The sequence below is a fragment of the Argiope bruennichi genome, chromosome 7 (genome assembly GCF_947563725.1).
Source record: "Argiope bruennichi chromosome 7, qqArgBrue1.1, whole genome shotgun sequence".
In the NCBI taxonomy this organism is placed as follows: domain Eukaryota; kingdom Metazoa; phylum Arthropoda; class Arachnida; order Araneae; family Araneidae; genus Argiope; species Argiope bruennichi.
Genome location: NC_079157.1, coordinates 29,908,258 through 29,933,586, shown reverse-complemented (window position 1 = coordinate 29,933,586; position 25,329 = coordinate 29,908,258). Strand labels below are relative to the sequence as shown.

At 28.2% G+C, this 25,329-nt stretch overlaps 1 protein-coding gene across 1 annotated transcript; it reads right to left on the bottom strand.

Annotated features, from left to right (window-relative positions):
• Positions 1-3,960: 3,960 nt before the first annotated feature.
• LOC129975014 (zinc finger protein 26-like) lies at positions 3,961-23,834 on the bottom strand. The gene is made up of 2 exons (XM_056087872.1): positions 23,767-23,834; positions 3,961-6,428 (listed from the first exon to the last, which is right to left on the bottom strand). Exon 2 carries the CDS (start codon positions 5,757-5,759, stop codon positions 4,206-4,208), a length of 1,554 nt encoding a protein of 517 aa, XP_055943847.1. The 5' UTR covers positions 5,760-6,428; positions 23,767-23,834; the 3' UTR covers positions 3,961-4,205.
• Positions 23,835-25,329: the final 1,495 nt, after the last annotated feature.

The following is a 25,329-nucleotide window of genomic DNA, read 5'->3' as shown; positions in this document are numbered from 1 at the left end:
CAAATATTTTCTGAACAATTACTAGATATTGGGAACGGTAAAATAGAACTGCAACCAAATACACAATGCATTAAACTGCCAGACGATTTCTGTACTGTTCTTCAGAGAAAAAATGAATTAATTCAGAGTATTTTTCCGGATATACAGAGTAATTACTTGAATCATAACTGGCTCAGTGATCGGGCTATTTTGGCAGCCAAAAATGTTGATGTTGACGAAATTGACTTCCAAATACAACAGTTGTTACCAGGCGATCTGATGTCTTTTAAATCAATCGATACTGTTGTTGATGAAAATGATAGTGTAAATTTTCCAATTGAATTTTTAAATTCACTAGATATACCTGGAATGCCACCACATAACCTTCAATTAAAGATTGGTTCACCTATTATTCTCCTGCGTAATTTGAATCTACCTCGATTATGCAACGGTACGAGTTTGGTCATCAAAAAGATCACCGGAAATATACTTGAAGATACCATTTTAACTGGAAAGTTTAAAGGAGAAGTGGTCCTGTTGCCACGTGTTCCGATGATACCATCAGAATCTACGATACCCTTCAAAAGGTTACAGTTTCCAATTCGTTTAGCTTTTTCCATGTCTATAAATAAGTCTCAAGGCCAAACAATGTCCATTTGTGGTTTAGATTTGGAAAATCCATGTTTTTCTCATAGGCAACTATATGTTGCATGTTCACGTGTAGGAAAACCGTCAAATCTATTTGTGTTAGCTAAAGACAGGTTAACCAAAAATATTGTGCCTCGATTAGTGCTAAATTAAATTGAAATTAAAAGTATTTATAATTCAAAATAATAAACATTATTGTCAAAGATTTAAAACTATCTGCCCTACCTACCTCATTTATAAGTTTAAGTGTTACGTGTTTTTTACTAACAACTTTGTAATGTACTCATTTGTTACAAACTTGAATACAAAAAATAAAGAAATTTAAGTTTTTTTTTGTATTGATTTTTGCTCAATATCAACGGTAGTAGAAAATCAGTCATGGAGGTCCCCATGTTTTTTTACAAATGGCATCTGTGTAAAAAAGCATGGTGGTCCCCATGATTGGTGTTCTCCTACCGTTTCCCTTGAATAGTTTACTACTATGTAATATAACAAAAACCTTAGCCACAGCAACGAGTGGCCGGGTCTGCCAGTATAATTATATATTTTAAAAATATAATTTCTAAGTTTTTTTTAAAATATTTATAAAAGAAACGTTTTTTCCCTTCCCGAGCCCCCCTCCCGAAAAAAAGACAAATATGATTTGCAAAAAGCAGTAAACAGCGCTTGTATTAAAATAGTGAAATAAAAAATAATATTAAGCAGTAAAAAGAATAATAGTAACTACATTTATTAAGATACTTTAAATAAAAACGTTTATAAAAAATAATTAAAAACACTTTTACTATAGTTCACTCTAAACTATAAAAAATAAATATATAATTAGATCCAAAAGTTTTCAAATGTCCCTTTCATTACGTATTAAATACTTCGCCAAAATCTATATGCAAAGCTTAAGCAATAATTAAAATTACATTTATAAATAAATATTTGTCTCGATTAATAAGGGGAATGAAAATAAATTTTAAAAAATTATATAAGGATTTTTTTTACATTTTACTGCGTTTTAAAAAATGTATTATTAAAAGTTCAAACGTACTTTTTTAATATTTCATCAACCAAGTACTGAAAATTCAAATCTGTTTTTGCGAGCTAATCACAGTCATTAACTGTTAACATGATTATGACATGTAAATATGAGGGATTCCCTACCTTTAATAAGTATGATAGTTTTCACCTGCATATTAAATTTGCTGTGAAATAATGAAATATTCAAATCAATAATGAAGTATACAGCTCATATCACCAATCGATCCTGCAATCGTGAATTCTTGCGAAGAACGTTATTTCCACTTCTCGTCAGTTCATTCCCCTAATTGGAGGGACCACCCAAATTCTAACTGTCAGCGAAAACCACAAAATGACCTTAACAAGCAGATGACCCACCTCGTTTATTGCCTTTAAGGGTGAAAGCATAGACGACTTTCTACGTCGTAACCGGGTTAAAAGCAGTTTGCGGAAAGCAACTTCCTACGTTCCAACCGGGGTTCGAACGACACTTTGGAGCGACTTTCTACGTTCCAGCCGGTTGAAGAGTTAAGAATGTAAACAAAACAATCGAAATATTTGCAGATTTAGTTCTATATTTGAAATATAAGACAACAAAACTCCATAAAAATGCATCTGATAGCATTAAAAATCTGAGTGTAATGTGAACAACACATCAATATCCACATTTGCTAATTGTTATAATAATTAATTGTTTAGTGGTCAAATTCATATTCTGACTGCCACAGCAATCATCAAATTTCCTTTGTTTTGCACCAATTTTCGATAAGTAGAATTTGAGTGATCAAATCCTGACCAACTATTTTCTGGATGCATTTGTGATGAAATCAAGACGAAAAGTAAGTTAAGTAAGCGTTGTTCAGAATGAAAGAGAATCAAACATTACTGGTTTTCTATATTTTTAAGTAAAATTCATTATTTTCACTAATTACGAGAAAATTATTAAGATAGCCCTTTGAAAGAAAGAAATTAAATTAGCATTATTTCAATTTTATCTAAGGTAATCTATTGAACATTCTTGCTTTCAAGAGGAAAGAACTTCCTTTTCAATATATTACCAATTATAATATGATTTTTTTTTCTTTATTTTCAAAAGTAAATATTGATTCATATAAATATCTGATAGTTTTGTGTAATTCTACAGAATTTTGCAGTTAGGTTTCATTTCAAATTAATTCAATTATCCATCGTGAAAATAGCAGTTCGATATTTTTGTATCATACATAATTGGTATTGGATTTTTGCATAATATACATCACCCCTCATGATATAAAGATGTTGTATAAAACAACACCAATTGTTATATTATATATATATATATACATAACTTTTTTTTTTTTTCATAAGTGTCAGTGAACGTGTTATCAATTTTTTTTAGAGTAAATTCTTTAAAAGAAGATAAATTCACAATGATTCTCCTTTCAATTGGTCAGTAAATAATTCCATGAATTTTCTTTTGTGGAAAATAATTCAACATAAAATTCTTATTTGTTTATTGTTAAATGTTAAAAGAAAAACGAAATGGGTTTCTGTGGTAAAGCTTCACAGGATATCAAAGTTGTAGGCCAGCATTAGTAAAAACATCTTCGAATGTGTAAAGGTTTTTAATCTTCTAAACTGTCAGGTCATGTTTCGACTGAGAAAGTCAATAAATAACATCCTAAGGGGGGTTTACACTAGGCCAATTATAAGACTGAAAGTAGGCAGCGCATGCGTAGAAAAGCTGAAAAATGCTGTTCGGTCAATGGAAAGTAATTGTCCCGACGGGACAACACTCTGCCGCTGTATTGTATTTTTTTCTTTCTGTGCATGCGTTTAAAGAATCGGGCGTTTTTTGTTTTTGCCTGAAAAAAGTGATCACTTAACATATATTAATTCCGAAATTTTTTGCTCTTTGTTCTTTCTGATGCGAGTTTTTTCTCATTTTATTTCAGTTTTTTTCTATAGTTTTTTGTAATTTCACCTTTCATTTTATTTTACCATGTTACATTTTGTAAATATTCCCCATTTTAATACGATACGCAATGGAAAAGAAAAATTGAGGGAAGCCAAAACGGCAATTTATATCCAAGGATGGAATGCCTGAATATATCTTATGAAATTATATAGGAAGAGAAAAAAAAAAAAAAAACCTTTGTTGTTTATCTCGTAATGTTACTTGATCGTATACGTCAATAAGTATTTCCGAAATACTTCGGCGAGAAATTTTCGGAAATAAATGTGTCTTTAAACTCACCGGTTCAGAAAATGCTTTATTGCTTACATTTTTATTTCATATGAACCCATAAACGCAATTTCATATTTTCTCGCAAGGAAAACGCTTTGTTGCACATCTTACAAATATGTGGATTTAATTTTGCTTGCCTCAATAAATATCTCCTTTCAATGTTTCGACCAGAAAATACTTTATTACAAACACAACGAACATGTAGTTACTCTTTAGAATGAATCGTTAAAAGGGGCTGCAAATTTCCTTTTGCATTAAATGCACACGGAGGTTTCTGTTTCGTATGCGTAAGAAAATATTTCCTTTAAAAGCATCCACTAGAAATTGTTTCATTGCTTACATTTCAAATGTGCAGTTTCTCTTTTGTATGCGTGCGTAAATGTACCTTCAAATTTTCTCGTCGAGAAAACGTTTTACTACATATCTCACAAATATACGGTTTCTCTTTCGTATGCGTCATTAAATGTCTCTTTAAACATCCTCTTCGAGAAAACGCTTTATTGCATATCTCACAAATATATGGTTTCTCATTCGTATGCGTCCGTAAATGGCACTTTAAATGTCCTTTTTGAAAAAAGGTTTCACTGCAAATCTCACAAACATACGGTTTCTCTTTTGTATGCGTGCGTAAATGTACATTTAAATGTCCTCGTTGATAAAACGTTTTACTACATATCTCACAAATATACGGTTTCTCTTTCGTATGCGTCATTAAATGTCTCTTTAAACATCCTCTTCGAGAAAACGCTTTATTGCATATCTCACAAATATATGGTTTCTCATTCGTATGCGTCAGTAAATGGCACTTTAAATGTTTTTTTTGAAAAAACGTTTTACTACATATCTCACAAATATACGGTTTCTCTTTCGTATGCGTCCGTAAATGTGTCTTTAAACATCCTTTTTGAGAAAATGCTTTATTGCATATATCACAAATATATGGTTTCTCATTCGTATGCGTCCGTAAATGGTAATTTAAATTTGATTTTTGAGAAAAGGCTTCACTGCAAATCTCGCAAACATACGGTTTCTCTTTTGTATGCGTCCGTAAATGTATATTTAAATTTCCTTTTTGAGAAAAGGCTTTACTGCAAATCTCACAAACATACGGTTTCTCTTTTGTATGCGTCCGTAAATGGTTCTTTAAAATTTGTTTTTCAGAAAAAGCTTCACTGCAAATCTCCCAAACATACAGTTTCTCTTTTGTATGCGTCCTTAAATGTTTCTTTAAACATCCTCTTCGAGAAAATGCTTTATTGCATATCTCACAAATATATGGTTTCTCATTCGTATGCGTCCGTAAATGTCTATTTAAATTTCCTTTTTGAGAAAAAGCTTTACTGCAAATCTCACAAACATACGGTTTCTCTTTTGTATGCGTAAGTAGATGTCTCTTTAAACTTTCTATTAGAGAAAAAGCTGCACTGCAAATCTCACAAACATACGGTTTCTCTTTTGTATGCGTAAGTAGATGTATCTTTAAATTGCCTCGCTTAGAAAACGCTTTATTGCAAATCTCACAAACATGCGGTTTCTCTTTTGTATGCGTCCGTAAATGTTTCTTTAAACATCCTCTTCGAGAAAATGCTTTATTGCATATCTCACAAATATATGGTTTCTCATTCGTATGCGTCCGTAAATGTATATTTAAATTTCCTTTTTGAGAAAAAGCTTCACTGCAAATCTCACAAACATACGGTTTCTCTTTCGTATGCGTCCTTATATGTATCTCTAAATTGCTTGGCTCAGAAAACGCTTTATTGGAAATGTCACAAACATATGGTTTCTCTCTCGTATGCGTGCGTAAATGAACATTTAATGTTCCATTTTGAGAAAAAGCTTCACTGCAAATCTCACAAACATACGGTTTCTCTTTCGTATGCGTCCTTATATGCATTTTTAAATTGCTTGGCTCAGAAAACGCTTTATTGCAAATGTCACAAACATATGGTTTCTCTCTCGTATGCGTGCGTAAATGAACCTTTAATGTTCCATTTTGAGAAAACGCTTCACTGCAAATCTCACAAACATACGGTTTCTCTTTCGTATGCGTCCGTAAATGGCACTTTAAACTTCCTTTTTGAGAAAAAGCTTCACTGCAAATCTAACAAACATACGATTTCTCTTTCGTATGCGTCCTTATATGTATCTTTAAACTGCTTGGCCTAGAAAACGCTTTATTGCAAATGTCCCAAACATAAGGTTTCTCTTTCGTATGCGTCCTTAAATGTGTCTTTAAATTTCCTGGAAGAGAGAAACCGTTGTTGAACACATCACAAACAAATGGTAATATCCGCCAAGATTTGTGGCATCATTTATTTCTGGGAAGAAAAGACTTAGCTACATATTTCGCAGAATTTTTTCGTAAGCTTGAATATATACCAAATTTGAGTGTATAGATTAGAAAATATTTTATATTGTATAATCCATAGATTGGCTTTTCTTTCACGGGCACTAGAAAATGCCTTAATTAAGTGTGCTTCTTAAAACATCTTTTGCAAAAAAAAATTAGATCTGAGATTAGATTTAGAAGCAATATTTTTGCTGTTTCGGTTGCTTCCATAACCTGAAAAAAGAAAATTTTATTAATATTTACACCCGAATTTAAATCTTCAAAATTAACAACATTTCAATACTACAAACATTAAATAAAAATATTTTAATAATGTATTGCAATTTATTAAAATATGTATTATGTGTATAACATACTATGCAATCTACTTTTTAACACTCAACGTATTATGCAATTAATTTTTTATAATGTGTGATATACATATAAGGAACAATACTTTCACGTCTTAATTATAAATGTTTGTATAAATATGAAAATAATAATAAAAATAAAATAGATAAAATTCAATTGGATATCACATCAAGAAGGCAATGCCTCATAATATAGTTCATTAAAAATTCACTTTAAAAACATTAAAATTAGATTATGCTTTTATTTGAATTAATGTAAATATTAAGCTAATGAATTTTAAACAAAAGTAAAGAAACTTATTGAAAAATTACATTTTGTTAAGATAATCCTGAAAAATAGCAGATTTTAATGTAGTTAAATACACACACACACGCGCAGAGAAAGAGATAAATAAATAAAAAAAGAAACACTTGAAAGAAATTTGGTAGCTGTAGAAGAAATAATGCACCCTTTAAGTTACTAACATTCAGTTTCATGAGAAAAAAATAAACTCCAGTACTTATATCTAATTACAAAAAAAAAAAAAAAAAAAAACACCTCAAAAAGGCAATGCCTCTTAGTAAAATTTTCTAAAAATTCATTTTAAATATATTAAAATTAGATTAACATTTACATTAATTTAATGAAATGCATAAACTATTGAATTTTAAGCTAAAGTAAATAAACTTGAAGAATTACATTTTGTTAAGATATTCCTGTAAAAAAGCAGATTTTAATGTAATTAAATACACACACGCACGCACGTGCAGAGACAGAGTGAGAGAGAGATAAATAAATAAAGAAAGACTTGAAAGAATTTTTGTAGCTGTAGAAGAAATAATGCACCCTTTAAGTTACTAACATTCACTTTCATTACAAATAAATAAACTGCAGTACTTATATCTAATTACAATAAAAGAGAACGCGCATGTGTGTCTGGCGTGCCACTAGATAAATTGTTTGGTCAAGGGAAACAATATATGGCACAAATATTGTTTGGCAAGTTAGAATGTGCAACCAAGTAATGTTTTTTAAAAATTTTAATTAATTGAAAATAAAACAAAATTTCGATATTTTTCCTGAAAACTCTCGACAATATCATTTTGTTAAATTGATTTATATAATATTTTTTAATAATAATATAAAAATTTTCTTCCACGATACCAGTTTGTTTACTGTCCAATTGCTTTCCCCTGAATATTGACATTTTTTTTTGGTGGTTTAGTCAAAATAGTTTCTTTTTTTTAAGTCTAATATTTATTAATACATTTTATTGCAAAATTCTCAAATCGTTTTCACTGTTTCAGCTATATGATCGTGTGATTTCATAGTTGAAATATCAGAAAGAAAGATTTTAATACTTGAGTAAAGTGCTTAAGAAATAACTAAGTGAAACTACAGTATCACAAATGTTAGAAAACAAATGGATACACAAAGAACAGAACAGGACAATATTTCCGAAATAACACGCTGTGATGGCTGCGGTGGTAAGATCTCGGCTTTGGAAGCGGAGGCCTTCAGGTTCGAGACCAGAGTCGACCGAAGAACTATCGTGTAAGCGGGTTTGGGTCATGCTAAATCCAGGGAGGCCAAACGACCTCCCGCTGGTGTGGAGTTTAAAGTGAGAGTGGCAGCTCAGCTGTCGTCGTCGTCGTCTGACCGCGATTCACAATTACGAGGTCCGTCCCAAAATAGCCCTAGTGTTGCTTTAAAAACGGGACATTGATATAATTAAACTAAAGTAATGTCTACAATAATTCGATACTTAAAAATATTGTGTTGAAAATATTATAAGCAATAAGTAATGCATAAAATATTGAATTGGGACGAAACACAGTTAATATTCTGTATGAGCCAGATAGTCGCGAAAGGTGATTAGTTTGATATAATTTCTGAGGAAGTGTTTAGATTCGGACAAGTGTCTTTATGAAATTATAATTATCATCTGAAAGAAAATACTTATAATATTCATCAATGATATGCAAAGTATTCAGACATCTTAAATTGATTGTTGTTTTCTCTGAATACTTTGCATACAATGAAATAAAAGTTCATACATAATCTATCGCTTCCTTATACTCTACTACTAGCCCACTAATTAAATCTCTTTCATGCATATATGTGCCAGATGAGTACAATAAAAATGGTAAAATTTTTATTAAATACTCACACCAATGTAAATGGCAATTTTTTTTTCATGCTATGTATGTAGAAGCAATTATTTCTATCATTTTTATTCATTTAATATGAAGCATAAATCTAAAAAAATATCAGCTTTAAAGAAAATCCAATAGTCTGTAATATCGTACTATATAAAATTTACTCATTACCATTTTGTAACGAAATAAAAACTTCTATACATCATTTGAATTTACATAATTATTATATTTTGTTTAATCGTAGAACTGTAATTTATTTACGATGTTAGTGCACCTCATATTTTTGATTACTAATAAAAATAAGTTAAAAAAATCAAAAAATTATTTATAATAAGCACATGTGTATAATATAACGTAAATGTGAATACAAATATTGAACAGCATTTTATAAAAACCATTTTATTAAGTTCTAACCGCTTTTGGCAACCAACAGGTCCGACGGGATTAAGGGTCACTAAAATCTTAAATTAAATATTTTAGACAACTTGGTCTTAAAAGCCAACATAAATATTTTTGAGCTTCAAATTTTGACTGTCATATAACCGACACCATTTTAGAAGGCTTACACCGCTCTGTAAATTGTACTATTCATTTCCATCATTTTCTATCATCTCCCTTAAGATGAAACGGAAATGATTACACTTCAATTAACAGAAAAAAATGTCCTGAAACCAAACATTTAAAAATATGAATATAGCAAACAGAATTGTTCAGTACAATATTTTTTATAATTTATATAATATCTCAGAGGATTATTCAACAAATTTAATCAAGTTCAATATAAAATTATGAAGAACAAAAAATATGAAGAACGAATTTTTTTTTTTTTTTTTTGTCGCATCTAATTATTTTACAAAAATGGGCAATAAAAATGAACACATTTCATAAACTTTTCACCATTGCTACTTATGGCGATAAAGCTTCGCTGCAAATTCAACTGTTGAATAATAGCTGTTTGAATTTACAACATATCTGTAAATTCAATAAGTTAATTAAAAGCAAACTTTAAACAAATCATTACTCGTTAAGGAAAATAAGCCATATCTTCATATTTCAATCGTTAAGAATGGAGGAAAGATCCAGAATAAAATATTTTTAGCAACGATAAAAAAATATATATGAATTGCTTTACAAGAGTGCGAAATATATTGAAAATAAGCTTAAAATATTTTTTCATTGATGAAAAATGTATTAAAAAATTTGAACACTGAAACTGGTTACAATTACTAAGATAACGTAAAAATCATTTTTGAGCTGTTTATATTTTTGCAAGTTATGGAGGGAGAATGACAAAATTTTTAATAATGAGAACTGTTAGTCCCTATATTGTAATGCAATTATCTGATCTCGCATTCTCAGGAACGATTCTGATAAAATCCGACTCTGTGAAGTATTTCTAGAAAACGCAATTAAAGAAAAGCGAAGTGAACTATATCAAAATTTGAAATGGTGCTAAAAAAAAATCGTTATCTCTACTAATAATAAAAATGAAGATATGCGTATTGGCACTCTATAGGTTACACCATTTGGACTACAACTATCAAATTTGCCAATGTGTACCTAGCAGAATTTTTTTAGAAAAAATTTAATGAATTAAAAATTAAACTTAATCTTGTCTTTTCCCTGCAATAATTTTCATGAATAAGGCTTTTATTTTGAGCCAACGGCGAAAATATTATTGCTCAAAAATAAATTTTACACAGTTTCAAAATTTAAAAAAAAGTTTTTAATGATACCAACTTAATAATTCATGCAAAATTTTTCTATATTTTGGTAATTTTCTAAAAGTATCGATTTGTCTCATTTCCAACAGTGGATTACATAACTGCACTGAAATTTAAATTGTTTCCATTTTTTCATTAAACCTTTAATCACTTGATTTATTACAATTATTAAAAGATAAATAAGAAAGATTATTTAATAACCATGTGGTTTACAAGACGAATAAAGTTACACAACCGCAATATTTAGATGATAGAGGAATCGCATCATTACGTTTTCAACAGCGCTACGAGATTACGGGACTGCTCTCCAAAGAAAGGTTCATGTACAAAATGAAGAGAACATAAGTAAGATAATTAAAATAACACGATTTTAATGCCTGCCAATTTGGCGGAAACACGGACGAAATATATCTGAACATTTACTTCGTATAAAAATACAACTAATATCTTCAGTGAACTAGCTGGGCGTCGAAAGTGATTAATGTTAAATAAAATGAAATAATTATAAGCAATTCTTAATTTTCATTTTTCCGTGCTGAATTTAATATAAGATAGATTCTTAAGAGCAATTTGATGAAAAATTTTCTAAAATGAATAATAAATTACATGGGTCCAAATTAAATAGCTAGAAACCCACTTAAGCACAACTCCTATTTCTTTCTTATCTAATTTACATATGAAAAAACATAATATCTTAATAACAATCAGCAACAGTACTTAATGACTGAGTTAATTGTAAATGAAAAGGGCGAGTGATCTTTACAAAACTTTCTCGCTCAGTCTCAAGTCAAGATATAGTTACGAAATATTAACTTCGTGACTTCAGCATTTTTACTGAATTTATCGTGTCATCCTTGACGATAAATACCTGGGAAGCCGTTCGACACATTTTTCTCAAGCGATTGAAACAAAAATTCAACAAAAGATTTCACTTCTAATAAATAAAATCCCATACCAAACTACACAAATTTTAGTCATTGGTGTTTTGAACTATCGCGTTTACATATTTCTGAAAGTTCAGACCGATAGACAATCAATCCATTGTTGGATATGGTTCAAATTTTGACAGGTTTCACCATACAGATGTCAAATGTGCATACCGAAGCTTATCTATTTAGTCCTCTTCGTTTGGTAGCTATCGTGTTAACTTATATTCGAACAGTTGGACAGAAGAACTTTCTCTGAACAAATTTTACTCAAAATTTAATAGAAACCAGAAAAGTTGGTGTAAAAACCGTATACCAAATTTCAACTGTCGAGTTCAAAGCGTTTTTGACGAATTATATTACTTTCTCGTATGTACGTATACGGGACAGTAAAAATGTCTAAAAATAACCGCCTTTAAAATAGCTCTGATCCAAACTTAATATGAAGCTTATTTTGCATTTGTATGAATTTTAATAGTATCAGTGGCGTAGTAGAAGTAGGACAAAAGGGTTATGGATGCCTCGCAAGACATAAAGACAAAATGACTGCGCGTTTACGTCATTGTTGAAAGAAAATTATGATGAAAAAGCGAAAAATTATATTATGGCCTATCCTATGTTTAAACTTGCAATGTCAATGTTGATGACCAGGGGTGAAATGGTGATATTTATTATTGTTGTGCATTATTTTCTCTTGCTTAACAAGGTTAATGGATTTTAAGTAGCATTCTTAAAGATGACTATTAAAAAATATTCTATCATTATTAGGTTTTGAGGTTTGATTAAATTAATCTTAACAATATTTGTATAACTTTCATCATTTTGTAACTGTAACTATGAAAAGTAATATTTATACTGTTAATTTGAAATTTTGAGTCCAGAATTTTTTTTCTGTTTCTTATTAATATTATACAATTTTATCCATGTTCATTCAGTGGTAATGTCTGTATTCTCTATATATCTCGTTTGCGGCAAGCATTGATACATGTATATACACAGTAGTGGCCAAAATTGTGGAAATCTTTAGGAAAAAGTGCATTTTGGAGATTTGAATGCTCATGACAGCAATACTATTTGCAGAAATACTCCAAAGCTATACACTGCTTTAAAGACAATTTAACTAAAATCTAATGCATTGAATTATGTTCAATTATCTTTATTTTTTAAAAAAGTTTAACGAAATAATAGAAATAGGTTTTGCAAATTATATTATTTCTATATAAAAGATTACAGAAACACACTTTTTTTTGCGTTGATAAGACATAAATTCCTTTTTTTTTTCTTCAATGTAGCCAGTGAGCAAGAATAAAAAAACAACAAAAACAATAAAGTGGCATCTAGTTATCAATACAATTCGGCAACTGACACGACATTTTGCAGTTGAGAACAGATCGTTTTGTAACGCTGTTAGGGACTGCTATCAAGTTGATCAAGCTTTTTTTTTTGTTTGTTTGTTTGTTTGGTTTGATGTTTTATGGCTCAAGAAACAATCTGAAGGTTATACTGCGCGAAAGAAACTTATTTCTAGTTCAAAGTTTAAAAAAACAGTTTCTATTAAAATGAACGAAACCATAACAATGAGTTCAAATCAAGGAATAAAATCCTACAAATTTTAAAAAGACAAAAAGATTGTCATATGGGTCTCTGATAAGGAATATTATAAATTAAAAAATAAAATTTTGTTTAACTCATTAACCATTTACTTGAAATTACAAAATGTTTTATATATTCAAGCTGTTTCAATTTGGTGAATTTAGATATATATTTGAAAATTGAGTGTTTGGAAAAATTGAGTTTGTGTAAATCTAATTTTGAAGACGACCCCTTCCATTTACTTATAGTGAAGATATTTCTACAACGACAAGCATTTACAGTTTTATTATATAATAATTAGTTTCGGAAGAAAGAATAGCATTCAGATACTTTTTTGACAGACTGCACAAAATTTAAATATTCTTGTGAAAATGCCAATTAATACATTGATTAATTTAATATTTTATATTTAAGATAAAAAAGCACACACACAAAAAAAAGTTACAAGTGTTTTGTTTTTTTACACAGCAGTTAAAAAAAAATGCCTTTTAATTTAAGGGGTAGGGGTATTTCAATTTACCGGAAATTAAAATTTAAGTGCAGTTTCGTCAGCGAAACTTCAGAAAAAACCTGTTGAGTCTTAATGATGGATGTTGGGGTCAACAGAACTGTAATAGAACTGAGCCAATATTTAACCGTGGCGACATCTGAAGCTCCGTTAATACAAAATTATAAAGAAGCAAATTCGTAACATCTACATAGCCAGTAAAATAAAAAGATTAGAAAAACAAAATATTAAGAAATTAAAAAGAAAAAGGCTTTCAAATCCAATCACTTAATACATTCGGGTTAATACTTTTTAATAAAATGGAAACATCAAATATGATCTGTATTTTAGCCAAAATTTCATATATTAAGAAATTTATTCTCAGATGATTAACAGGGCAACAATTTCGTCAAATCTCCTTCAAAGAAAATTTCTTAGAAAATTCACGTTAATCATCTCCCCCAATCCTCTTATACTTTAACATAAGTCAAATATTTAATGTTTCTTCATCAAATGTATCAGTAGATATTTCTTTAAAGCAGCTAGTATTTACAGGAATTACCAGTGCTATTAGAGGTGAGAAATGTTAAGTAAAGTTGAGAAAAGGTTAAGGTTAAAGGTGAGAAATGTTAAGCAATGTGTAAAGACAAGCAAATTTTTGTAAAAAATGACCTTATGTGCAAGAAGCGGATATATCAATATTGAATTCGGCAATGTCAGACGAAAGGCTCAGTATGATTATATATTTTCCCTTCCTACGAAGTATAGAAGAAGTATTGTAATCATGAAAAAAATTCGAATTCGAGATTTTGACGCATGTCCAGGTTTTAGACTCCAATAAGTTTTCTTATGCATTATGCCTGTTTATGAACGCGATAACTCACGAAAGTTTTGAGCTAGAAAGATGAAATTTTGTGTATCGATTTATGACCCAAATTTTTAGATTTCTGTGAAATTTTGAATGAAATCTATTCAGAGGAAATACGGATGTGTGAGTGTAAGTGAAAAACACAAAATGTAAAGAGCTAAATAAATAAAATTTAGTACACATATTTAGCAATTAAAATACAGATTTTTATCACATTTTGAACCATGTGTCAAACGGTTGGTCGTCTGTCGGTCTGTAATTTCAAATGCATGGAAACGCAATCATTTCAGTTAATGAAATTTGATATGGGATCTTGTTAATACAATGTTTAGTTCCATGCCAAATTTTGGGTTCAATTTGTCAGCAAAAATGCGTCAAAATTACATATACTCACAACAAGTTCAGTAAAAATGCTAAGTTCACACCACAGAAAGTTCTGGAAAGTTTCGAATTCGCCTTTGTAACTTTGCAGCAATTGCATTTTCATTTCTGGAATTGATTTGTATATTTTGATGCAGCATTTGAAATCAGGTTTGCACCCATCAATAACTTTTAAAGTATTTAGCATTTGTCAAGTCCCAGCTAGAATTCTAAATTGAAATATTTTTTTCAAAAATATAAATAAGTAATCAGCAACTAAATCTTGTTTAGGTGAAAAATACGATAAAATGTATTCATAAAGGCTTGATATATTTTTTTGCTGTTGCTGTTACTAAACTAATTATTAAATACAAAACAAGATTTTAAAGCTTAACTGAGTAGCAGATGAAGAAATGTTTTATCGATTTTATGAATTAAATGATGAAAAAAAAATATAATAAATTCTAATGCAAAGAAAAAAAAATGTTTTATTTACAGCTAATGCTAGATACATAGAATATTTATTATTATGAAACAAAGTACAATAAAAATTTCGGTTGTTATAAGACATCGTTTTTATTTCTTTCAGTGTACTCTAATTCCATGAACTCACTCAGTATTATACTTCATGTTACGTCATTATTTGTATATCGGAGGGAGAAAATATATCGGAATTCAATATATCGGAGGGGGAAAAAATAGATATTCAGGTTTCAAAGTACGTCTAAGAAGTTTCAAAATTTTATCTCTACAGTTTCGACTTCCTTGAGTTAGGAAAACACATTTTTAAAAATGTCCACCGTCCTTCTGTGACAAAGAAAACTCAAAAAGGCTTTGATCTAGAAAAGTAAGATTTGGTCTACAGTCTTGAAACCACATTTGTAGATTTTTATCAAATTATGAGCAACATCTGTGCAGAGGATAACTTAACACTATAACTACAAAACAAAGAAAGCTAGATAGATAAAATTCGGCAATCAGAATTAACATCTATTGTATAAAGACATCAAATTCTGAACCAAATTCAACAAAGTGTTGATCGTCTGTCGACCTTGTCTTTCAGGAATATGTAAATTTTGTAACTCAAAATCCACTCATTTAAATATATCAAATTTGGTATAAGATTTTGTGACTGTAGGGGTAATTTTGTGTCAGAGATTTTTTTCAATCGATTGGGAGAAACGCTTAAAAAAAACAATTTTCGGATACTATTAACTGCATGATAGGGTCAAAATAATTTGACAAAAATGACACGACAGATCCAAAAAAATTGACAATTCACGTCAAAGACTAATATTTCGGAGTTATTGTATATAACCATATGGATGGCATTTTGTGGATAATATTTTTATCAGAGTCTAATAGAAAGTTTTGGGTAGACAACTTCCGGTAGATTTGCGAAGTTTTCTAAATAATTTAATAGCATGTTTTCGTTCAAATTACAAAGACAATGCATTCAAAATAATTAAAATTAAAATCAAGTATCGTTTAAATTTCGGAATGCTATTCGATCTATTTTCCAAATTAATAATTTTTTGCAAGTTTTAAATTAATAATATTTTATTGCATTTAAAAATATTATTTTCTGATTAAATATAATTTAGATTAATTTAAAAGAATTGTAATTTTTTTATACTTTTAAATAAAATTACTTTAGAATTCACATTTTGAATTGTTTCAGACGCAAAATATTGCAATCAAATCTCCAAAAAGTAAATCATAATTAAAAGTTTTGCTATTTCAGAATGCAAAAATTTCCTATTTAAACTATGTATGTAGAAATAAAATAAAATAAACAAAAATATTTAGTTACGAAAGTTAGAGAGGGAAATAGGGGTATCCAAGATGCATTGCTTAAAAACTCCTATAATCTGATCTTACCTATATGATTGCTCGATTGTACTTCAGGAAAAAACATTTCCAAATATACAATAATTTAGTTTTTAGATTATTCAGCAGGGCGCAATCAAGTAGAGTTCTAAAAAGCGTCCTTTCCACTTCTTTGACGAATGACTAAATTATATTTTAAGAATTGTAAATTTTATTTTTCATTTACTTTTCTTTTTAATATTGTCTATTAAATAATTTCATGTATTGTCTATTAAATAATATCTAATGCAAAATGTAAAAATTTTGAGATGTTCTTCTGTTTCTGTTTTTTTTTTTTTTTGTTGTTGTTGTTGCAAAACTTTTTTTATTGCGCATTTAAAACAATTCTCATTAGCATTAAAAATTAGCAAATTTTTAAGAATTTATGCAATTAGAATTTCCGCATAAACAAAATCTGTCTCTGTTTGTTCAATAGATTTTTAAAAAATCTCAAATCAAAAGCATGTAAAAAATGTAATTGAAATTTATTAACATTTACTAATTATAATTAATTAGCAACTTGAAATAAAAAAAATATTGTAAATTTTTATCACATAAAAACACATTAAGATAAAATTTATGTAAATTTTATGACAGGCAATTTATTTTGGAATATATTTCACATATAAATTAATAAAAAGAAACAAAGGTTTATGTTAATTCGTATATTATATTTACAGTATGAGGTATTCTGAATTCAAAAGGAGGGTTAATTCTGATTTTCAGCGCCAGACTCATGATTGCCTCATTTTTCTAGGTGCAAATATTTCGACGAACATTTTCTATTTTGCATGAAAATACCCTGTATTCATTTAGGCCGATTATTTTTCTTTCCATTGATTAAAACTAAAGATTGCACTTGATGGTTCTCGCTAACTTCTGTAATGTGAAAGCAGCTTACATTTCCTTTCAGAAAAGAATTTTTTAACATTAAATACATAACCGTACGTTTTTTCCCCTTATTTCCATCAATACATACTTTATTTATTGAGAAATATACAAAGCTATACACTTGCACAGCTAGATCGTTTTTGCGTCTTCTTCAAGGAAATGCTACACAATATAAGTCTCAGGAGCTTCATTTCTCTTATTTTTTTTATAGATCAGAAACAGTTACTCAAATTTCTCTGTTAAAAAAACACTTTACTAAAGTCATTGACATGCAGGATTTTTGGTGTGAATAAATAAAAATCAGTCAAACGTTTGCAAACATAAAATCATCGTTTTCATATAATGACTTCAATTTTACAAATAAGGTATGTAATATACTACTACTTAATATTTATTAAAATAAAGACTACAACATAAAATGAATGAATGAAACAGCCAACCATTCAGCTTTCAACTATACCCACGGAAACAAAAATTTCAGTCATTTAGTTTTGTCTAAAAATTTAATAAAACATACCAAATAAATATCTCGCCGTGGGCCGTGAAGGGAGAATAGAGTGATTACCGATATGTGATCATGGCCCCCAACGAGGTTAAGAAAAGTTATTCACAATCTACTTCGAGACTAAAAAAAAAAAAAAAAAAAAAAAAATCCATTAAACATTTTATAAACAACAACTACGCTGTATTTTTCTGCTTCAATAAAGAGTAACTTAATTTTACAACTTAAAAAAAATTTTACGGATTAAAAAAAAATATATTCAAATTTTCCTCTTATTTGGGTCATCAAAATTCACTTAAAAATGTTCTTAAGCTACACAGTACTCTATTGCAGATAATCACAGACATACGGTTTTTCTTTCAAATGGGTCTGCAAATGCCTTATCAAACTTCCCATTTGATAAAAACTCTTAGTGCAGACATCACAAGGATATGATTTCTCTTTTAAATGTGTTACTAAATGCTTTTTTAAACTGGGAGCAGAGAAAATGTACTTTTGACTGATGTAATAAAAAAAAAAAAAAAAAACATTTGGTATAAACTGTTTTACCAAATTATTGCATAAAAATAGTAAATATTTGGTAAATTACGTATTAAAAAAAGGAGGGAAAAAATATATATATCATTCATTAAATATGCTTGCATCAAATTTGCGAATTTTAGAACAAATGCTACATCCCGTAAAATACAGTGAGTTCCGTTAGATCTTTACGGGTTTAATTTAATTAAACTCATTCAACAAATAAATAGTAGAGAAAAACTCTTCACATTAAATGGATATATATCCTATATAATTAAATGTACCATTGGCACAAGAAACAAACTGAAAAATTTTCAAAAATATGAATTATTTCAAACTGATTTATCTTTCTCTCTAAAGTGTGATATTATCGGATTAACTCTACTATTTAACTAATCTAAAAATTAAAGACATGCAAAAACATTCTACAAAATCTTCTTATTTAAATATAAGAAGATTTTGTATTTATCTTAAATAAATATAATAAGAAAGAAAACATACTTCATCTATATATACTGAAGGCATATTTATGATTAACTTTCACAGTAAAACTATAGATGGAAGCTCCAAAAGAACAAACTAAAAACACAACTAAAAAAACTAAACTAAAACTAAAAACACTAAATTACACATGCAAAAACTAAAAACTAAAACACTAAAAGACATGCAAAAACAATCTACAAAATCTTCTTGTTTATGGCTTGAATAAATAAAAAAAAGAAAGAAAACATAGTTTATGGAAGCTCCAAAAGAATAATGGCAATGCTTTGAAAACCACTTAAAACCATGAAAATTATTGCAGTAAAATGTGCTTGATAATATTATTAAACAGTTTTTAACTTTATAAAAAATATGTTAACCACAAAACTGGCAACATTAAAAACTATAATTTTTTGAATTTTAAGATGGTGGAAAAATCATTTTTGTGTTGCAGTAATTTTAGATACTGATAACCGATTGATTTTTAATTAGCGTCGCTTTTAGTAGTAGTAGAAATTGAGCTCTTAACAATAACCTTTACTAGTAATATGGAAAAAGCAGTGAGAGGTGGGGTGCGGAGGAATTCTATGCGCTCAAAACAATACTGTTTAGAGGAATCATTCCTAGGAGTTTTGAAAGATGGAATCAATGCTCCACTTTGGGAAACAACTCATATGTATGCGAAAAGATAATCATTTTCTGCAAAATAACAGTTGGACTTTTGAAATTAACTAAATTACACAACTCAGAATCTTATTTGTAATTACAGTTTTGAAAACTGGTTTTAGCGAGTAATTACTCATGAAATAAGCATCTATCTAATTTAGAAGCTGTAAATTCACACACTCACACACACACAAAATCTAAATAAATAAATATATATATATAAGATTTGAAACTAAAAAAAGCATTTAAAAAAACTAAAATCAAAATAGTTAAATATGTTTATACTTTTTTATTTAAGTCCACTTGTTTCACAATTGCAAAGATAGAATTTCCAGTTTGACAGACCATTATTTTTAATTATGAATTTTTTATAGTTGATTTACACTTGGGCTGTGTTGGGGATAGTTTTCACTAGTTGTGTGGGTAGTTACTAGTACTACCCACACAACATTACTGGAGTCAAAATTCTTAGTGTGTCATTTATCAGAAATTTAAAACATATAAAGAGCGAAATTTCACTTTCAGAATTAATTCCTTTATTTATCTAAAATCTTAATATTTTAAGTGAATTGTATTGTAATTTGTTATATTGGAAGACCATGAAACATGCTAAGTCAATAAAAGTCTAGAGAAGACAGAAAAACAGCTTCTAAATTAGATGGTAATTTTAAAAATTCTCCTACAAACAATAACAAAATACTTTTTTTTCCCTAACAAAATGTAAATTACACATTAAAAATCTATTAATTAAATAAAATTTCTTTGTCAAGGTAAATAATAATTTCCATCATTTTAAAAAAATATTTAAAAAAAATATTTTAAAAATTCTAGCTAAATGCTAAATATAATAATTATTTGCTTCCCCTTCCAAAGAATTTGTTAAACATTGTAATTAATCATTAACTTTCATTTCTGTTCAAAAATAAAAAAGAAAACACACTTCTATCATAATTAAGTTCTAAACTTTAAAATCTTAACAACAACAAAAAAAAAAAAAAAAAAAAAAAAGGCTCAAAACATTTTCTTACAACAAGGACTCTAAATAAACAAGAAAGTATTTTTCTATTTCATTAAACAATTGAAATATGACTTGTGGTTTTCTTTCAAAATTTATAAAATTATTAGGCAAGTTTTTTGCCCTTCCCCAAGAAAGAATCATTATACACATCACAAATGGGATGCCTGTAATAAGGAGATGGGGGGGGATGAATAAATGGGCAATTAAAGCATATAAATAATTTAAAATAAGGACATGAGCTGCCAAACATGCATTGATTGTCATTGGTACAAGAGCAAAATGTATTATTTTGTTTGCTCCTTATCATCAAGAGTAGCTGAAGGAAGTAAATAAATGACATACAGGGCATAATATCTTTTTTGCCCTTTCGTCATATTTTTAAAAAGTGAAACAAATGCACAAATGTTTTGTCTCAAAGGTTCCCCTGACATCTCAAACTCTATATATATAGTACATATGCATCTCAATAATGAAGAAAAAAAATATTAAAGTAAATAAATTAGTTATAAGGCGAGTCCTGGACTGTCCCTATTTAATTATTTATGTTGCCTAATTTACTATGAAATAGCTGAGTTTCTGATTTGCATACAGAATAAGAACAGATTTCTTATTAACAGCCAGAATATTTGTTATAAGTTCACAATTTTTCTTGATTAATATTTTAGAAAGTATAAATATATAAGGAATGTTCTCCATAAGAATTAATTACAAAAGTATTTCAAAAATATACCTTTATATCAGTTATAGGACAAATAACAATCTATGTATTTCCTGTTCTTTCCATTTTGCAATAATATTTTTTGATTTTTGAAATCTTTTAAAATCAAAATAGCTATAAACAGCAAGAGCTTAATTTTTATTAATATAGCATTTATAATTTCTTAAAAAATCTTGACTCCATCTTTTAGGAGATAAGAAAAAAAAAAAGTCCTGCAATGTATATTAACAATTTTCAAGCAGAAGTAATATTTGAAGAAAAATAATATTTCCATTTGAATAAAAATGTACTTATTATAAAGAGGATAAAGCAGAAAAGTATTACAATAAAAGCTTTGAAGTAAATATACAGTGTTGAAAAATTAACAAAAGATATCATTATCTATATATTATAAAAATCATATCCAGATATAAAAAAAAATCTCTCCACACACATTTACATTTCTCACCAATTTTTTCCTCTGACTAAACTTAACTTTTAATAATAATAATAGATTTAGATCAATAACTTTTATCTAAATTAGGTTCTTTATCTTAAAGAAAATGTTATGTTTCTTAATTAATATAACGGAATAGAAATATTCTACTTCAGAGATTTTTGGTTCAATTTCCATTGAAAGCATCAACATGTAAATTATTTTGGGGCACTTTCTTGCGAAATATAATTCTAGAAATTTTTATTGCAATTCTCACATTTTATTTAGCATATCTTAGAATTAAACAAGACACTATAGGGGCTTCTCAGGAAACAATACATTTGTTTTAGTGGCATGGAACACTAACTCCTTCTGCCATTACTATTCGAAAATAAGCAATGAATTACTTTCTGCTGTCGTCAGTCAGTTTCTTATAGCAAACAAGTGAGAACTTTCGCCTGTTTTGGATTCTTAAATAATTTTTTAGTTTAAAATTCATGCAAATATTTCTAGTTTACCAATGGATTACATAAAGCAAAATATATAATATCTCTGTCATTCATGTAAATACTTAATACATTATATTTTCCTTTATTAACAGAATTTTCTGAGTTGTAACTTTTTGATTGCAGCTACACATTAAGCCTAAGATTGTATTAGCATTCGAATGCTCATTATTGGTAATAAACAGGTATGTGTTGATGATACATCTCAGATTTTGCATTACCATTTTATGAATAAATAGTTTGTCAAAATTTTCTTTTATTCTTCTTGAACAATATCTTTGTTTTTGTTCATTTTTTTTAAATTTGAATTTTATATAAGTGACATTTGAAAATTGTAAACCAATTTTTATAATTAGTGCATAAAATCACAAGTATCTAATTGCTTATAAAAAAAATAGTTTTATAAAAATCAATTTTATTATTTTTGATAAACAAGATTGATGCTTAATAATAGAAGAAATTATTCTATTATTAAATGAAATGAACAAGTTTTAATTAGTATATATATTCAAAATTCTCATTTGTAATTAATACAAAAAAACTCATAATTTATGTAGTTCAAATCATTAAATATTATATTGATTAATGATTAAATGTTATAATTATGATTTAGAAAAGTATATTAAACATTAAAAACATTTTATATCATATCTTCTCATATTTATTAAATGATTCTGAATTTTAATAATATAATAGAATTAGAATAGCATTTTTTAATGGTTAAACTATTTCATATTTTTTAGGAGGAAAGAAGTGGAGTGGAATTCATTTAATGGATATATTAAGAGAAAAACAGATGAACCAACTCAAAATAAATATATAACCTAAAAAAAAAACATTTCAGAAATAATGTTAATGTACACATAACAGTTAAAAGAACTGCAGAATTACATTATTCCCTAAATAGAATCATGGTAATCTTGCAAATATTTTGTAAAATCAACTTTTTCAGTTAATATAATGCTCCAAATTGATTTTGTAAAAAAATGCATTTACTAATCATTCCAGGATTTTACATGTTAAAGTCTATATAGCACGGTTAAAAATATGAAATAAGTAAGCAATATAATTATAAATTAAAAATAACATACAACATGAATTCAAAACAACAGCATGAGAAAAAATTTCAATACCATGGCGTAGGAAAACCAACAATCAATTATTCTTTTCTCCTCTATTCCATGCCCATATGATATATTTTAATTGCGAATAATTTCATTTAATTATAAATCTTAAAAGGAAATTTGCAATAGTTTCATTTACAACATCATTTGAATTGATTGAGCATTGATTATATATATATTACATTCTCAAAAAAAAAAGTGCAAACAATACTTGACGAGTTTTTTATTTACGGTAGAAGCAAGTATTAATTTTAAATACAGCTAAGCTGCAGAACAAACCTCCATTTCCTTACAATAACTAACATATTTTAGCCATATAAAAGGAAGTTTTATTCCTTAAAAAAATAAACTCTTTCAAAATAAAAAAGGGTTATGAATCAATTAAAACTTACTTACAATTATTTCAAAGATAAGAAACAGAAGTTCAATTCCAACACCATCTTATAACATTTGTCAGAAGAAAGACTGCTTATTCCAGAAGGGTATAACGAGAGAACGAGTTCGGTGCTTGAAAATTTTCTGAGCTAGAATGAGTTTTTCTGCGCATGCTCAGATTTAACTGGAGAAAAAAAGTAATGTAGAGCCTGTTGCTTAGTAAGAAATGGAAATAAAATTTTTCTATTTTTTAAAAGAAAAAAAAACTGAACTATTAGGGTACACTAAATTTTGTTTTGTTGCGATTATTCATATGAGACACTATATTTATTCTCTTTGATGCTGATAAAATTTTTAGTTGCTTTTAAAATTTCTTCCAAAAAATATCATAGTATTCTGGGATGTTTGGATTCTGTTCATATTCACGTTCCACCCTGTGATCTTCATCTGATTAATTCTCAATAATTCGAATTTAAATGGTATTTTCAATGATTAGCGGGTTTTTGAAGAGAAATCTGTACATACTATAAGTGCAATCACGTTTTATTAAATAAACCATGACGCTGTCCTTAATAATTTCTCCTATATCAAGGCAAAGTGATCAGAATGATGTCATCTATTAGTGTGGCAAGATTTCTCTTATATAATATAAATGAACATTGTATCACGATAATAAACATTTAAAAACTCTGAACTTCACTTATCAGCAATGGAAAAGCCAAAGAATTTTTCTCCAACTTATGCTCCTGAAACAAGATTCATAACTTGTGGCGAGTTAAAAAAATTTCATATACGATTATTAAAAAATTTCTTTTTGAATTCATAAAAACTCAAAAAAAAAAGTGCAAACAATACTTGACGAGTTTTTTATTTACGGTAGAAGCAAGTATTAATTTTAAATACAGCTAAGCTGCAGAACAAACCTCCATTTCCTTACAATAACTAACATATTTTAGCCATATAAAAGGAAGTTTTATTCCTTAAAAAAATAAACTCTTTCAAAATAAAAAAGGGTTATGAATCAATTAAAACTTACTTACAATTATTTCAAAGATAAGAAACAGAAGTTCAATTCCAACACCATCTTATAACATTTGTCAGAAGAAAGACTGCTTATTCCAGAAGGGTATAACGAGAGAACGAGTTCGGTGCTTGAAAATTTTCTGAGCTAGAATGAGTTTTTCTGCGCATGCTCAGATTTAACTGGAGAAAAAAAGTAATGTAGAGCCTGTTGCTTAGTAAGAAATGGAAATAAAATTTTTCTATTTTTTAAAAGAAAAAAAAACTGAACTATTAGGGTACACTAAATTTTGTTTTGTTGCGATTATTCATATGAGACACTATATTTATTCTCTTTGATGCTGATAAAATTTTTAGTTGCTTTTAAAATTTCTTCCAAAAAATATCATAGTATTCTGGGATGTTTGGATTCTGTTCATATTCACGTTCCACCCTGTGATCTTCATCTGATTAATTCTCAATAATTCGAATTTAAATGGTATTTTCAATGATTAGCGGGTTTATGAAGAGAAATCTGTACATACTATAAGTGCAATCACGTTTTATTAAATAAACCATGACGCT